General features: G+C 43.6%; 1 protein-coding gene across 1 annotated transcript in view; it reads right to left on the bottom strand.

Moving 5' to 3' along the window:
- Positions 1-1590: 1590 nt before the first annotated feature.
- The window catches only part of LOC130381779 (mediator of RNA polymerase II transcription subunit 13-like), a 151708-nt gene continuing 135241 nt past the window's right edge, over positions 1591-18057 (bottom strand). Inside the window, exons 22-31 of the mRNA XM_056589538.1 lie at positions 14120-14378; positions 13207-13395; positions 12584-12807; positions 11405-11547; positions 10170-10328; positions 9604-9768; positions 6004-6173; positions 5192-5356; positions 3674-3783; positions 1591-3006 (exon numbers count right to left, since the gene is read on the bottom strand). Coding sequence (XP_056445513.1) covers positions 2874-3006; positions 3674-3783; positions 5192-5356; positions 6004-6173; positions 9604-9768; positions 10170-10328; positions 11405-11547; positions 12584-12807; positions 13207-13395; positions 14120-14378 — 1717 coding nt within the window. The 3' untranslated portion in view covers positions 1591-2873. The remainder of the gene's footprint in view (positions 3007-3673; positions 3784-5191; positions 5357-6003; positions 6174-9603; positions 9769-10169; positions 10329-11404; positions 11548-12583; positions 12808-13206; positions 13396-14119; positions 14379-18057) is intronic.

Here is an 18057-nt window from a genome sequence, read left to right on the forward strand (position 1 = left end):
CAAACACACACAAACGCATGCAAGCTTACGCACGCTTATGCACGCACGCACACACGCACGCACGCACGCACACACACACACACACACACACACACACACACACACACACACACACACACACACACACACACACACACACACACACACACACACACACACACACACACACACACACACACACACACACACACACACACACACACAGGGGTAGGTTTTCATAAGCCTACCTCTTCTAATTACCCACCCTACTGTTGTAGTCTCCCCATCCGCTAAAACGGCCTGCTGCTCGGCTGGAACAGGAAGGTGTCATTAATAGTAGAAAAACATGCATTTGCTTTACTTTATGAATTGGATTGAATGACGGGCCAAACCCTTGCTGTAAAATTTCGATTTTGGTTTTCAAAACAGGATGGGCTTGTGGAACGTAGGCCTATAGCAAACCTGTTCTATGGAAATCACTCAACGCGATCACTCATCTGTATCGCCCACTTCAGAGGAGAACGCTGTTGAACATTGCACGCGTCATCGCTATTCATCCGTGAGAGAGTGTATTTAGACCTAAAGTCCCCCTCATGCACAAGGTTATCCTAAGGAGATATTATCTTTTAACATATGTAGCTTTTCTAACGTTGGGGACGTTTGGAGATGATAAAGTTTCCACACGTCCCTGCTTTGACAGCCCGTCTCCCCGCCGGCAGATTTTCGCCCTCATGCATCGTATAATCTCGATTATTAAATGGTACGCAAAGGACCAAACCATGTCCAACATTAAGATAGCATGGTAGTATAAGCATGGAAGCTTTTATGAATGTGTTTCTAGAGTTAACTAGTAGATTGATAGTATAAACATCCATCCCAACAGTGGGTTGGGAGGAGGTTAATAGTGTTATTGTTTGTGGTGTAGGCCCACTGTTTTAACGCTGTATACACCCATAATAGGCTATAGTAGGCTAGTGGGCGTAATATGGGATGAGTTCAAATTAGTTAGGCCTATGTCTGTTTACCATCATACATATTTGTGATAAAAATAACACAGGTCAAGCAATTTCGAAAGTTTTAATAATTTACTAAAAAAAGGAGTGTAAAAGTCACAGATCTTTTCTGTTTTATGTGGATCTGTTCAATATTCAAAGTGATGGCATATGTAACAATTTCTCCCAAACAAAATGTGTGTCTCTCTGTGTGTTTGTGTGTGTGTGTGTGTGTGTGTGTGTGTGTGTGTGTGTGTGTGTGTGTGTGTGTGTGTGTGTGTGTGTGTGTGTGTGTGTGTGTGTGTGTGTGTGTGTGTGTGTGTGTGTGTGTGCATTTGTGTGTGCATTTGATTGATAACTCGGCCCCATCCGAAATGAGATTTGCACTGTATATTGTATATCAAAAAAAACTCACAGCAAAAAATACCTTTTTGTAAGAAGCGCTTAACGTAATCCAAGCAGCATAATATGTACAGCTTTAAGAAACCCCAAAAGCACAGTTAAAAAGTAGCTATATACTGTGTGTATATATATATATATACACACACATATATATATATATATATATATATATATATATATATATATATATATATATATATATATATACAAACATGCTAGTCATTAAAAACAAACAGGGCGCCCAATGAAGCTAAAAAAAAAAAGAAAAGCTGAACCCCTATGTACAATAAACTTGAATATTGAAAAAGCCATATACTATTGCGGATTTCAATTTAATTTAGCAAAAAAATTAAAATAATGCATCTTTCCTGCCACAGTAAGACGATTAATTTAAATATTTTAAATAAAAAAAGGCAAAATGTTACATTTTGGTAGAAAACGAAAGTAAAAACGTGATAAAATGTTGTGTCGACTAGTGTCTGTTCCGATCAGAATTATTATCTTTAGTTTTGTTGGCTTGGAAAAAGGTAATATATATTTATATATAAACATACATCTTATTTTAATGACACAATATAATTTGTATAAATATGGCATCTTTACAATTCTTTAAAATTACTTTTTTTGATCGCCCGACAATTTGTATTTGCGTGAAAACACTTTGTTTAACATTTTCTTGTTTTAAATATTAAAAATAAGTCTTAATTCTTTGCAAATGAAAGGTTTACATTATAAATAACACTTGTGTCAACAATTGGTCAAATATTACCAATTTTGTTCATATCTACAACCACAAAATTGTAATTTAATTTCAGGAAGGTGAGAAAAAAAGTGCAAATACCAAATGCTCTCCCTTCGGAGCAAATTATGAGAGATGCCTCTTCAAAGGCAAACAAACACAGAAACATAATGAAAAACCAACAAATTGCAAGTCCCAAGGGATTTAAAACTAGTTCAATACAAAAAATATAATACAAACAAATTAATTAATGTAAAAAATCAACATGTTACTGTGGTCAGGTCATTTTGCTGGTTGTGTAGATTGGACACAAGTACCCTACACAGGTCTCCCTTCACAGATCAAATAAAAAGTGTTAAATTCAAAGCATTTCAAAATGCCCTGAAGGCTTTCGGTCGTCCGCCCATATTGAAACACGTCACGGCCAAAGCCCCGTTTTGTTGTCTGTAGAAAGCAAACCCAACCGGTCTGCTATTTTCTTCCCATGGAAAGAGTAAGGATTGGCACAATGTTGAGACATAGTCTTTTTTTTACGTTCAGAATACGTTTCCAGATGTCGAGTACAAATATAGGAGGTCGACATCATAGGCTTGTCGTGGCGCGACCGCCGCTCTCCTCTTGTCTGGTCCTTGTCTTTGGCTGTGAGACAATTATCATCAGAAGAGCTCTGGCGCCCCCTGGTGCCCATACGAAAATAATAAGAAAAAACAGAACGACTCCCCATCCCTAATAGATTGTTGTCCTTGCAATTTCATGCAGCGCTAAAGCATCTTTAGAATGGCGTTATACATCTGAGTTAGCACCGCCAGGTGGACCGGCAGACAGGACTGGCGATCCTGCGTTGCAGGGGAACAGGTCAGCCAGGAGAGGGCGTTGTACTGCTCCAAAACAAACCTGACAGGGGGAGACAGCACACATTAATAAACATAGTCTAAACACTCACCATTTTTAATATTCTCCTTACATGCTCCATCTCCAGATCAGGTGAATAAACCCAATTTAAACCTATAAACAGTCTTGATGCAAAATCACGAAACAAGCTATTATCAACTATAATTACCACGTATGATGAATGAAAGTGCATGCATAAAGGTAAACATATAGGTTCTGATATAGAACGCTAGAGCGGAGAAGGACGAAGCCGAGTGTTGACAGAGAATGCTGAAAGCGCCCAGATGAGACGAAGAGTTTCCCGAAAAATGACATTGTTTTTTGTGCTGTGATTTGTGTCAGGTTGCTCTATAGGAGTCATTAATAAGAAATGAATACCAGAAAAGTAGCATAATAGGAGATCTTTAAATACAAAAATGAAATTCTGGTTGTTTGACTGTTGCCAATCGCTGCTGGAAATCTGGAGTGTAAATGTCCTAGATACTTACTATCTTGTTGATAAAATAAATAAATAAGCAGCATAGTTTTGATTTCAGATTAAGTGTTAAGAATCTTTAGATTAGAAATTTAGCAACTAAAAATAAAAATGACATTTGTATATAATAAATCAATTATAATAATTATAATTCTTACAGTTATAGCTCTTATGATAATAATAAGGTCAGCTGACCTGAGAACATCAGAAGTGGTTTTAGAATCCAGAGGGTGGGAAATCTTCTTGGCCTTTTCCGACACTGGCTCTTCTGATTGGGCCATGGAGATATGGTGATGGAGAGAGGCCTGGGGAGAGCAGACAGGGAGAACATGAATATCCCCTTCTCAAACCACTTAACTATGTGTTTAACCCACGACTGCCTAGCATGGGGGAGTTTTACCAAGAACACCAATTAGTTGTGTTCTTGAGTTGATTAGACCCTAGAAAACAGCACTGCCTCTAAATAATGTCAGGTTATAAGAAACGGCTTGACACGTGTAATCATGTCTGTACTCGCATTCAAAAGTTTCAAGCTCAACAACTATCCCGATTGGTTAAGCGTCTGTACCATTCTGTGTGGTCAAATATTGATCAATCGCTTCATTATTTATTGAGAAACAAACTGTTCTCGGTTGATATCGCTGCCTTATTGTCTCTGTTGTATCGCATTTACATAAAAAAGAAACCGCCAGTGTTTAGGTTCCGGGAGTGTAAAGACGTCTCTTGGTACTGACCAAAGAAGAGCACTTTGGAATCTCCATTACGCACCATACCTGGCTGTGCTTTAGCGCGTCACTCTATAGATCCAAGGCCTATAGACTGTAAATGTGGTCAGGAATCTAATATTTCCCACATAGTTTAGTTATGTTCGTATAACATGAGGCCGACTATTTCAGAGTTCTGTTTAATAGTTTTAAGTTTTCAACAATATTTCGATATCATTAGCAACAGACTGACCTTGGCTTATTATACAAAGAAGATGCATTCAATTGTAGCCTAGGCTACTACCTAATACTATAGCCTACCGCAATTTCATGGTCATCCACGAAGATAACAGCCCTTTAACGCAAATCGGATCAAGCATCAATATCAACAAAGTTTGCTGCATTGCAAAAATAAAGCATTTCAGAATATTATTTTCTTTTCAAGTAAAGTTTTGGGTGTGTCTGTTGAACAGTGGGTGGTCCTAGGTTCGTCAGGCCCACCCATAACGCAGTGCCTGGTTCTTGTTCTTAAGCTACATTAGTAAGGACATGAAAACTCTCAGGAACCCTATTCAACACACACAGGAGGGGCCTAAATATAGCAATATTATTTTGGTAATTAACTTTATTTATTCATACAGCACAGGCTCACCTTTGGTAGCATTAGGCTATACAGGACAATAGTTAATCTGTCGGCCCTCAATCTTTAACCTGAAAATGTCATTTTATTTAGACTCTGTTTCTAACATTTCTTCACAGTTCTACTGTTCTTTTTATGGAGATTGCTTTTGTTTCATTTATTTCCTTCGTTGTCTGTCTGTAGCTGTTATGAAACGTCCGGCTACTGCCTGTTTGGCCGGGACAGTTCCTCTAGATGCTCTGACCCTGGGCTGGCTGGCTAACAACAGAGGAACATAAAGGGGTTCATGGCTGCTTCCACGTCGCGGCCCAAAGGCTGTCCCCCTGATAAGAGCTTTAAGGATTGTTGATTCTCTGTTAATGCTCTTACCTTTAGGAACAGCGGACACTGGTTCTGGGCCTGGGGGTAGGAGGCCCAGAACCAGTGGGGCAGCCCGGCAGCCTGAGCCGTAGAGACGTAGTAGCCCAGGGCCAGGGGCTGCTGCTTCAGCTCCTCAGCGGGGTGGTCCCGGGACAGCAGGCGGTCCCCTTGGGTCTACAGCGAGTGCAGGAAACAAATAATATAATGAATCATGGATACACTAACTAACTCATGAGCTAACTCAGCTAGCTTAGTGTTAGTGTGTGACCATGTTTCAAATATACAGATGATAGAGAAATTACATTCTGATTATTGTCATCTTCTGTCTGATCACAGAAGACAATCAGAATGTCATTTCTGTGTGTCATCATCGATTGAAGTGACTATTGTTTGATAGTAGAAGTTCAATCACTCCTTAATATTATGTTCAAGGTTCCACAGCCCTTTTTATGACAGACCTAATATTCGTATTAAATGCAATTTAATATGATGCAATTTAGTACATTATCTTTTTCAAATTATTGTTTAATAATTGTCCAAAGTCCGGAAACCCTAAAATAACTTTGTGATTTTTTGGAATCAAAGATCCTGGCATGGGTCTTTACATCATATATTAGTAACATGACACTGTGGCTAGTGTGTGTCACTGTCTTGTGTGTTGTCCCCTGACTCCACACATGGAAGAACGAACAGCCCTCCTTCAAAGGCCCACCAAACACGGCCCACACCTTCACCCACTAGGAACCCGTCTCTATCCTCTCATGGCCTGATAATCATCATCAGGTCAGGCTTGACTAGGCAAATAGGCTGTTGTTGCTCACCCGGGCTTGCTGAAAGTGCGAGCCGATCCCCATTCCACTTGGGGAGCCGGGGGAGGGCACAGGGGAGGAGTTGGGGGAGGGGTGGAGGTTCCCTGTGATGAGCATCATATCATGGCCGATGTCGTTCTCCAACTCATCCGTGTCAGGGAAGGGCAGGTCGAACATGTCGTCTGGAAAAAAGAGGAGTGGGAATGTTTGTAAACACATACAGTTACAGAACGTCTGTAAACACAAAGAGTTACAGAACGTCTGTAAATACAGTTACAGAAAGTTTGTAAACACAGTGTTACAGAACGTTTGTAAACGAATAGTTACAGAATATTTCTAAACACAGAGTTAAAGAACGTTACACACATAGTTACAGAACATCTGTAAAGATCGAGTAACAGATAGTTAACTCACACATAGAGTTACAGAACGTTAACATTGACATTTAGTGCATTTAGCAGACGCTTTTATCCAAAGCAACTTACAATAAGTACATTTGCCATAACTGAAAAAATGAATTGCTGTCAATGCAGTAAGTGTAAAGCAATAATCGCTAGGTTAACACATTCCCTGTATTCAAGATTCAAGATTCAAGTATTTACTTGTCACATGCTTAATTTGAGAAAAAAAAAGCAGTGAAATGGGGACATATATATGTTTATATAGTCATATGTATATATATGTATACAACAAAGATAGCTCGGAAAAGATGCTACATAACTCAGTACTATAACTTAATATGACAGACAATAAGTGCGTCCATTAAGTGCCAGGATGTAAAACATACAATGTTGTACATGCATGCGTTGTAAATGCATGCGTTCATGCTCTGAACCACAACACACACTGTGCTATTTATTTTGTTAGATACCCTCAAACAAATTAACCGTCAGAGCAATACTATTCTTACGGAAAATTACCGGAATTCCTTTCGGTGAGTCAACTGTTGTCTGAATTATAAAAGTGTGAAGCTAAACATATGCTCACGGCTATCGCTAATATTTAAGCCTGTCTAAATTAGGGTCTGTAAGCAATGTAAGCAACGACATAGTTAACCATTTCATATTTGGTTCAGATCCTACCTATCTGATAGAACCTTTCCTGTCAGCCTGGGGGACTTTAAATCCACCTCATCACCTCTATCATGTGGTGTTCCCCAGGGCTCTATTCTTGCACCCATCCTATTTGCCCTATACATGCTTCTGCTAGGCTCAATTTTCAGAAAATATGGCATCTCATTCCATTGCTATGCTGACGACACACACATTTACATACCTCTGAAGGACAAGATTCCACCACTTTTAAATGTTTCTTAAACTGTCTGGAGGATGAAAAAGCTTGGATGGCCTTACATTTTTTGAGCTTCAATGATAGCAAAACGGAGGTCCTATTATTAGGACCAGGTACTAACTGTCACACCAATGGTATCGACTTAAGCACCCTCAACCCATATGTCAAGTCCCATATAAGAAGCTTGGGTGTAATACTGGATACAATTCTTACTTTGACAAACAGGTTAAGTCTGTTGTAAAATCAAGTATCTCTCAGTTGTGAAATATTTCTAAATTCAGTGACTTTGAAAAAGTAATCCATGCATTTGTAACTACCAGGCTGGACTACTGTAAGGGTGCACTCACACTAGGCCATCTGGCCGTGGCCGTTGGCCGTTTTCACCGTGGCGGCCCATACCGTAGCAGCACACCTCTCCCAAGTGGCCAAGTTGGCCTGGCCTGGCCAGACTGGCCACACTCACACTGGCATTTTGATTTGAGCACGGTTAGGTGTGAAAACGGCCACGGCCACGGCCAGATGGCCTAGTGTGAGTGCACCCTTACTGGCTTTTCCCAAAACTAAACACAAATGTAGAGGAGATAGGCAATTTGCTGCTGTTTCCCCTAAACTATGGAACAGCTTGCCACTGCATATTAAATTGTCCCCCTCTGTAGCTATTTTTAAATCAAATCTTAAAACTCATCTCTACTCTATTGCCTTTAATTCAGTATAACCTTTCTTTTACCTCATCTTTATCACAGCTTTTAGTCTTTTGATCCTGATCCTGCACATTGATGTATTGCATTGTGGCAATGTCTAGCCATCATTATCATTGTTATTAGTCATTTTTATATCACTATTGTTACTGTTATTATCGTTGTCTCAAATGTATGATTGTTACTTTTTTTTTTTTTTTTGCACTTTGGTCAACTGTTGTTGTTTTTTAAATGTGCTTTACAAATAAATCTACATTACATTTCTGCACCTTTTATGAGAGAAACACAGGTTATATTAATGTTAAAGAGGTTGTGTAAATTTCGAACTGCATTGAGGTTTATTTGATTGAATTGTGTAATAGATGTAGATGTGTAAAAGAGAAGAGAGTTTTCCCTCGTCTAGTTGTTTCATGTCGCCACCAGGGCGCCGTTTTGGTGCTGCAGGAGGGCCGCAGCAAGTTATTTTTCCCTTGGGTAAGAGAATTGCCTGATCGATATTTTGGTTTATTTTGTTGATTTATGAATGTTTGCATTGGTATTGTGATTCATGTAACATGTATAATGAGGACCTTTGAATGTAGATTTATATGTATCGATTTATTATGACTGTTTGATGAGCCATTTGGAGGCAGGTTTTTGAATATTATTCTGACTGTGATACACAGGTTAGGTTTTTCTTTTTGACGCATGAATCCATACTGAACTAGGATCCCCTGTGATGAAGACTTGAATTGAAATTCTTTGAACGGGCTGTGAGTTCAGTTATCGAAGAGGTGGTAGGATTCGCATGCCACTACTCATATCGTGTAACGAGAATCCAATACGGAACAATCACACTTATTGGTATGATTTACACCAAAGAGACTTCAGTTACAATCCCCGGGTTACATTTTATTTTATTCTGTTTTTTCTACTTGGGCCCAAGGTTATGTGAATTATAAGGTACAAGGTTAAGGTTGATTTGTACTTTTTAAGGAAAAAACTTCTGAATAATATGTTGTCAACTAAACTGTTTCGTCCCATTAATTATTCATCTTGCTCCAGTAGTCGAACCTGGCAATGTGGCCCAGAACATTGTTTTGTATAGAAATCTTAATCTGTTAATCCAAGAAGGTGTTGCCCGTGGGCTAACCCCACCTGCTCCCAAGTGATATTGATGTGAATGAATTGTTAGTTGCGGTGCTGAAATGACATGATGCTACTTCGAATAAGGCCTATCCTACATGGCTCAAGTCCCGGTACATTTGAAATCAATTCAAGAGTTGCTTGGATGTGTTGGTTAAGTATTATGTTTACTTTACAATTAAAAATAAGTTATTTATTCAGACTTCATTTTGGGAGATTAATAGCCTGATGGTTTAAATAGCCTGAATAGGTCTCTTCCACATTTTTCAAATGTATCATTTCTCAAAATACTCTGGTTTGAGTATTTAAACTTGTTTAAATAAAATAAAAAATTCAAAAGCCTTAGATACTCAGACTCACTATTGTCTGAGTCTTTTGAGTACATTAAGTAGATGCATGAAGACACACACACGTACAAATGCAGGCATGCACACACACAAAAACACGTACACGCACGCATTCACCCAAGGCCATATTGTGTAGGCGAGGGTGGGCCTACCGGTGTTGTCCTCGGTGGGGTAGGAGCTGGGGCCCAGCTGGGTAGTGGCAGAGGTGGGGAACACCAGGATGTGGGTGCAGGACGCGTCCTGGGGCGTGTTGAGCTGAGACGTCTGGAGATTCAGAGCGGTGCTGCGGCCAAACACTGAGCCCATGGTCACCGCATCTACACAGACACACACACGAAAAAATTAGCATTATTGTTGTTACTTTTTTCTTGCATATCTTTTCAGAAAAGTTCTCCAACAAAGAAAACAGAAAGAAAACGTACAAGTTTCTATTACCGCCGTACAGTCTAAATAAATATCTTTATCTTTCCCTTGTGGGGGCTTGGGTCAGGGGTGTGTCATAAATATATGGCCTGTAAAGCCCTTTGAGACTGTAACGGTGATTAAGGGCTAAACAAATAAAATATAATTTAATTTAATTGAATTAAAGAATTTAATAATTCAAATGTTTATTTTATCAAACAAACATTTTCAAAAAAGAGACATCCAAGATGATGATGATGATGTTACTCTTCATCCTTTCCAACTTCAGGATACTATAAGCATCTATCAGACCCACCTGGCATCACCACCAGGGAGCCCTGGGGCTCAATGGCCACTAGGCAGGCGCTCAGAATGGACGGGGAGTCGGCCGCAGAGATGCCACACATGCGGCACGCCTCCCTCAGCTGACGGCTGATAGAGTGGAGGGAGTGCTCCCCCAGCAGAAAGCTCCAGTCTGGGGGAGAGAAGGAGCAGGAGCAACAGGGGGAAGAGGAGGCGGAGGAGAAGGAGGAGGATGAGCAAGAGGAGGAGGAGGAGCAGGAGGAACCGGAGGAGGTGGGGGAGGAGAGGGAGGAGCAGAATAAAGAGGAGGAGAGCGAGGAGGAGGAGGAGAATCAGAAGGAACAGGAGGAGAATGTGGAGGAGCAGGAGCAGGTGGAGCAGGAGGAGGAGGAAGAGGAGCAGGATACTTAGTATTATTTAGTATTGGGTAATTTAGCAGACACTTTTATCCTTTTATGTGACGAATTGAGGCTGAGAACCCAATCCAATCAAAGTTGGAGCAACTGCAGAAAGAGGTAACAGACAGTGAGAATAAATTATTTGTGTATTCCATGTACAATGTATCTTAAGTTTTTGGTCTGTTTTGTGTTTTCTAAAAGATCACTGTAGATCAACAAGTGTATCATATCGTCAATGTTTGAGGCGAAAATAGTTCCTGTGAAAAAAAAAAAATGTCAGACCAGGGTTAGAGACGAGCCAATAATCTTTAACCTATCAATTAGCACATCCAAGTTAGAGAACGTGAAACGCCCACTAAAAACCACCAGTTAAATTAAGTACAGAATTGTATATCATAATGTATGATGCATGTACAAAATCGTTGGAACTTAACGTAAACAAATGTAAATAATTGCAATTATTCATTCATGCAATATAAAAAACTGGCAATGACAGTGTCTCCAACAGACACGAGCACGAGAGCGGGTGCGCGAGAGAGAGAGAGAGACAGAGACAGAGACAGAGACAGAGACAGAGACAGAGACAGAGAGAGAGAGAGAGAGAGAGAGAGAGAGAGAGAGAGAGAGAGAGAGAGAGAGAGGAGATAAAGGACATCCCTAATATCTGCTCCTAATAGTAAAGTATATGATGAGTAAGAGTATATGATAAAATTATATGATAAAAGTATATAATAACAGTATGTGATAAGAGTATATGTAGCTGACTTAATGACTTAATCTCAAATCGAGCAAAGTATGTAAACTTATGTGTCAAACCCTGTTAAAACGCAATTCTTAACGATTATTTTACCTTTGAGTTCCCCATGGCCCAGCCTGCCCAGCCGACCAATCACCAGCCTCCATGGCATTGAGCTCATTTGGATGAGGCCCACACACCACTCCCACAGCTTCTGCAGCCCCGCCTTCCTGGGGGACACCTTGGGCCGCCGAGCTCTGCGCCACAGAAGGGGACACACACAACACACACACACACACACACACACACACACACACACACACACACACACACACACACACACACACACACACACACACACACACACACACACACACACACAGACACACAAACACACAGACACACAAACACACACCACACACACACATCAGGGGGCACATCCACACAAACATCCACACACACATCCAAACACAGCAGGGGGGAAATCCACACACAAATCCAAACACATCAACACAAACAGCAGGGGGCACACATCCACACACACATCCACACGGACACAGCAGGTTGCACGCACACACACACACACACACACACACACACACACACACACACACACGCACACCCACGCACACACACACACCCACGCACACACACACACACACACACACACACACACACACACACACACACACACACACACACACACACGGGTTGAGGAGGAGGTTACAGATCTGTCTCTCTTTGTCAAAGCACATGAAGGAATTTAATTTAACTCAATAACATTATATATTTGATTATTCGATATTTTATGATTTGTATAAAATATTTTAAGGAAATATATATATATATATATATATATATATATATATATATATATATATATATATATATATATATATATATATATATATATATACATTTAGTAGATTAAGTAAAAAATGAAGACAAAAAAAATAAAATAAACGAAAACTAAAAATAGACAAAGTTTTAGAGCAATAGAGTCTCAATAAAAAAACATCTGAACTCGAAAAATGTTGGAGGATAAAGTGTGCCCATCCCATCCAGGGAACGTTTTTCTATATATGTTGACTCTCCTCCATTTCCCGCCCCACCATTGGAAACAGAATGTTCTTCTGTAAAGGACCCAGCTGTAGCTCCAGCTCAGGCCACTAGAGGCCGCTCACAGGAAACGGTGAATAGTTAGTTCAAATGATTGTATTCTTGGTTCCTGTTCCTGTGTTGCACGTGGACTGCAGGAGAACACAGCTGAACAGTTAAACCTTAAGCCCTCACCTGTTTGGGACGTCGATGTTGATGACGCAGGTCTCAAGCAGCTCCCCCTGCTGGTCGGTGCAGGACACCAGGATGCAGCGCTGGTCGTGGGACAGGCAGTACCCCACGAACAGCACGTTGTACCTGGGAGGGACCTCCGCCCACACCTCCCCCGGCTCCGGTTGCTTGGGCCGCGGGGCGCCCAGGATGAAGAGGGGGGAATACAGCAGCACAGGCCTCGGGGGCTGGGGGAGGAAGACGGGGAGGGAGGAAGGAAGTAAGGGCGAACAGATTTGATTAGACGATGCTACATTACATTGCATGGCATGAGATTGGGTTGGATGAAGTATTTTAATCATCTACGGCATTAAGTGGTGTTTGATTCGATGTGATATAACTAACGTACCATACATTACATCTCATTCTTTCACACATCCACACGCATCCACACGTAGGTTTTAGATGTAGGAAGGAACATGCCCTATCTGGTGTTACGTTAATCCAGTTTGCATGTAACATGTAGAAGTCACCAATTCCTGACTAATTTCACAAAAAAACTTACTCTTACTTGACATTTTATTAACATTCTAAAGTAAAAAATATTTATATACCTCTGGGTATGTATATCCTCCCCATCTCCCTACCTCTGAACCCTTGAGCACCGAGTTGATGGTGGCCACGGGTCCGAAGCCGGTCAGCGACCTGACGTGTGTGTGCTTTGGCAGCGGGCGCCGGCACTGGGCATAGCAGGAGAAGGCCAGGGAGCGGAGCTGCTGCAGGTAGAGGCGTCCCTCCCCGCCGGTGGGCTGCAGCAGGCTCTGACACGGCACCACCTGGGAGGGGGGCAGCAGAGAGCATAGAGACATCACTGACTGTCCTCCAAGAGGACAGGGGGGCAGCAGAGAGCATAGAGACATCACTAACTGTCCTCCAAGAGGACAGGGGGGCAGCAGAGAGCATAGAGACATCACTAACTGTCCTCCAAGAGGACAGGGGGGCAGTAGAGAGCATAGAGACATCACTGACTGTCCTCCAAGAGGACAGGGGGGCAGCAGAGAGCATAGAGACATCACTGACTGTCCTCCAAGAGGACAGGGGGGCAGCAGAGAGCATAGAGACATCACTGACTGTCCTCCAAAAGGACAGGGGGGCAGCAGAGAGCATAGAGACATCACTAACTGTCCTCCAAGAGAACAGGGGGGCAGCAGAGAGCATAGAGACATCACTGACTGACCTCCAAGAGAACTGGGGGGCAGCATAGAGACATCGCTAACTGTCCTCCAAGAGGACAGGGGGGCAGCAGAGAGCATAGAGACATCACTCACTGGGTTAGCAGTTGGTCTCTAATGAAGCAGTTAATAAACCCGTTTGTATTTGTAGCATCAGCGCGGGGCGGATGGTCTCTGATGAGCCAGTGAATAAACCAGTTTGTATCTGTTGTACCAGAGTGGGGCGATTGTCTCTTCTCTGGTGAACCAGTGAATAAACCAGTTTGTATCTGTAGTACCTGCTTGGTGCGAATGGCCTCTGGTGAACCAGTGAATAACCAGTTTGTACCTGTAGTACCAGCGCGGGGCGGATGGTCTCAGGCAGCAGCTTAAGCATCTCTGTGTAGCAGCGCAGTAGCCCCAGCAGCCAGATGCTGCCTGGCTCCACCTCCGCCCCCTCGTCCTCCGGGCAGCCGCCCCCTCCATCCCCCGCTCCGCTGGAGCACAGGAAGGGGTCAACCATGTAGATGACAATGGCGGGCGGGTGGGTGAGACTGTCCACCGACTCGCCCAGCGTAGGGATGCCTATCCTCGCTTGCTCAGGGGTCCTGGAAGAGAAGATAGGACACAACAAACAAACGTTGATTATACTCAATAGACATCTGAATAGTGCTGTGTGTATGTGTATCGATTAATGAATTAGTTTTTCCTTAAAAAAAACAACTGCTTATCATCTGGAAGCACAAAACATTTCCGCCCATTATTGTATCCCCATGTGTATGTAGAGCAGTCTCTTGTTTCCCAGGACTGTACTGTAAAACTTAAACGACCAGTAGTTATATATAGTCCATGATTGAGTGTGCAGCCAAAACCATAACGTTGTCTTTACTTTATTCGTTATTGTATTATTTACCGAATTCCTTACTGTATTATATATTGTATTCTTTATTTTATTTTTTATTGCATTGTTTAGTGTATTCTTAAAGATCCCATGGCATGAACATTTTCTAACATTAATATGAGTTCCCCTAGCCTACTTATGCTTCCAAGTAGCTAGAAATTTCGTTGGGTGTAAAACGAGCAGTAAGCATTCTGCTCCGCCTTTGAGAAAACGAAGCTCAGACGCGTCGTTTTGGCATTTTCCCCGTATGTCGTCATAAGGGGAGATGCCACCTCCCCTTTCTCTGCCTTGCCACCCTAGAGAATTTGGCCCACCAAAGAGCAACGACCGTGCGAGCGCCACATGTGTGTGTGTGTGTGTGTGTGTGTGTGTGTGTGTGTGTGTGTGTGTGTGTGATTACACCCACTGTAACGTGGGTGTGATTACACGTGGGTGTAATCACACCCACTGTAACGTGTAAAGTGTTGTACCCTTCTTTGTTATTTGCCACCTTTGTGGTGTTACGGCGCAGTCTCTGGTATTTCCACAACGAGACTGTAGTTGGGGTTATCTCAGCCATCGTTAAGCCCCGATGCCTGCTGCCCGCTGCCGCGAGGCACCACCGCCACAAGGCATCACTGCCCGGCAGCGGGCAGCGCGTGGTTCTACTTCAGATTGATGTGGAAGTGGAAGAACCAGAGACGTCGGAGATCCCGACGCAGTCCTTTGTGATTCATAATGTCTTCTTCACAGCTTTTGGTCGTGAAAATATGTATTATATGATATGAATTCTATGATATTATTTATAGATAGAGCTCCAGGACTGTAACGCAAGTGTAGTACACTTCTTTGTTATTTGGATAACCGTTCTGCTGTTGGCAATATGGCGCATAACACGTTGGTTCTTTGACGTCTCTGGTATTTTGACAATGAGACTGTAGTTGGGGATATCACAGCCATCACTTAGCCCCGATGCCTGCCGCCCGCTGCCGCCCGCTGCCGCCCGCTGCCGCCCGCTGCCGCCCGCTGCCGCCCGCTGCCGCCCGCTGCCGCCCGCTGCCGCCCGCTGCCGCCCGCTGCCGCCCGCTGCCGCCCGCTGCCGCGAGGCACAACCGCCCAGCAGCGGGTAGCTGGCAGCGGGCAGCAGGCAGCGCGTGGTTCAGTCTACTTCAGATTGATGTGGAAGTGGAAGAACCAGAGACGTCGGAGAACCCAACGCAGTTGTTTGTGATTCCTAATATCGTTTGGAGGCGCACACAGCTTTTGGCCCTGATATTATGTATAATACTATATGATATTATTGAGATATAGAGCTCCAGGACTGTAATGCAAGTGTTGTAGGCCTACACTTCTTTGTTATTTTGATAACCGTTCTGCTGTTGGGTTCTCTGACGTCTCTGGTACTTCCACAACGAGACCCGTAGTGGGGGTTATCTCAGCCATGGTTGAGAAGGAATTGGGGTTAAGGAACTTTGGATTTCACTCCCTGAAGTACATGAACCACGACATGGAGGAGAAAGGGACTGTTACCCGCGATTGTCTCCCGCTTGAGCCCCGCTTCCCGCTGCCCGCTGCCGAGGTACCACCGCCTCGGCGCTGCCCGCTGCAGGAGGCGGTGGTGCCTAAGCGCTATCCGCTGCCGAGGCAGTGAGGCTCTCTTGGCAGCGAGGCTCCGGCGGGAGACAATCACAGGCAACAATCCCTTTCTCCTCCATGTCGTGGTTCAGTCTACTTCAGATTGATGTGGAGGTGGAAGAACCAGAGACGTCGGAGAACCCGACGCAGTCGTTTGAGATTCATAATATCGCCTGGAGGCACACACAGCTTTTGGCTGTGATAATATATATTATATTATACAGATATCTATGTATAATTAGATATTATTAAGATATAGAGCTCCAGGACTCCCGTCGGAGCACCCGGAGTGTTCTAGAATATTTACAGAACCTCCTCATTTGCATTAAAGGTGCCATGACATGCTATTTTATGGATGCTTTAACATAGGTATTAGTGGGCCACTAACACAGTATTCAAAGACTTTCCCGAAATTCAGCCGTGGTGCAGAGCCACTCCGAGCCTGTCGCACATTGAGCTTCCCCCAAATGCGCTGTTTTGGTGTCTGTAGCTATAATGCAAATGAGGAGGAGCGAGGCGGGTCAAGGAGGAGGGTGGGGGTGTGGCCCTGAGCAGCTTGCAGCCACGGTACCATGCGCTCTGTTTACAGTGGACGTATCGCAATGGCGAGGCGCACACAGCCTTTAGCCGTGTTATGTATATATTTTAGAACACACAGGAGTCCTGGAGCTCTATATCTAAATAATATCATATACATAGATATCTATATCATCTATATCGAGGCGTAGACGTGGTGGGGAGGGGTTGCAGTTCGGTGGTCTGAGGATGTCGTCACTGCTTTTTGCAGATGATGTGGTCCTCATTGGATCATCGGCCTGTGACCTTCAGCACTCAATGGATTGCCTGGCGGCCGAGTGTTAAGCGGCTGGGATGAGGATCAGCACCGCTAAATCTGAGGCCATGACGCAGGAAACCGGTGGATTGCTTACTCCGGGTAGGAAATGAGTCCTTAGCCTAAGTGAAGGAGTTGAAGTACCTCGGGGTCTTGTTCGCGAGTGAGGCAACGATGGAGCGTGAGATTGGCCGGAGAATCGGAGCAGCGGGGGCGGTATTGCGTTCGCTTTACCGCACTGTTGTTACAAAAAGAGAGCTGAGCCGCAAGGCAAAGCTCTCAATCTACCGGTCGATCTTCGTTCCTATCCTCAACTATGGTCATAAGGTTTGGTGATGATCAAAAGGACGAGATTGCGGGTACAAGCGGCAGAGATGAGTTTTCTCAGAAGGGTGGCTGGCGTCTCCCTTAGGGATAGGGTGAGAAGCTCAGCCATCCGTGAGGAACTCGGATTAGAGGCGCTGCTCCTTTACTTAGAAAGGAGTCAGCTGAGGTGGTTCGGGCATCTGGTAAGGATGCCTACTGGGTGCCTCTGGGGAAGACCCAGGACTAGGTGGCGAGTTATATCTCAACACTGGCCTGGGAACGCCTCGGGATCCCCCCGTCAGAGCCGGTGAATGTGGCCCGCGAAAGGGAAGGCTGGGGCCCCCTGCTTGAGCTGGTCCCCCCGCGACCCGACCCCGGATAAGCGGATGAAGAGGAGATGAGATGGGATGAGATGAGAGATCTATATCATATAATATATATTATCACGGCCAAAAGCTGTGTGAGCCAATATTATGAATCTCAAACGACCGCGTTGGGTTCTCCGACGTTCCTGGTTCTTCCACGTCCACATCAATCTGAAGAAGTCTGAACCGCGACATGGAGGAGAAAGGGATTGTTGCCGGGCAGCGCTTAGGCACCTCTGCCTCCTGCAGCGCCGAGGCGGTGGTCCCTC

The sequence above is a fragment of the Gadus chalcogrammus genome, chromosome 4, assembly GCF_026213295.1.
Source record: "Gadus chalcogrammus isolate NIFS_2021 chromosome 4, NIFS_Gcha_1.0, whole genome shotgun sequence".
Taxonomy (NCBI): Eukaryota; Metazoa; Chordata; class Actinopteri; order Gadiformes; family Gadidae; genus Gadus; species Gadus chalcogrammus.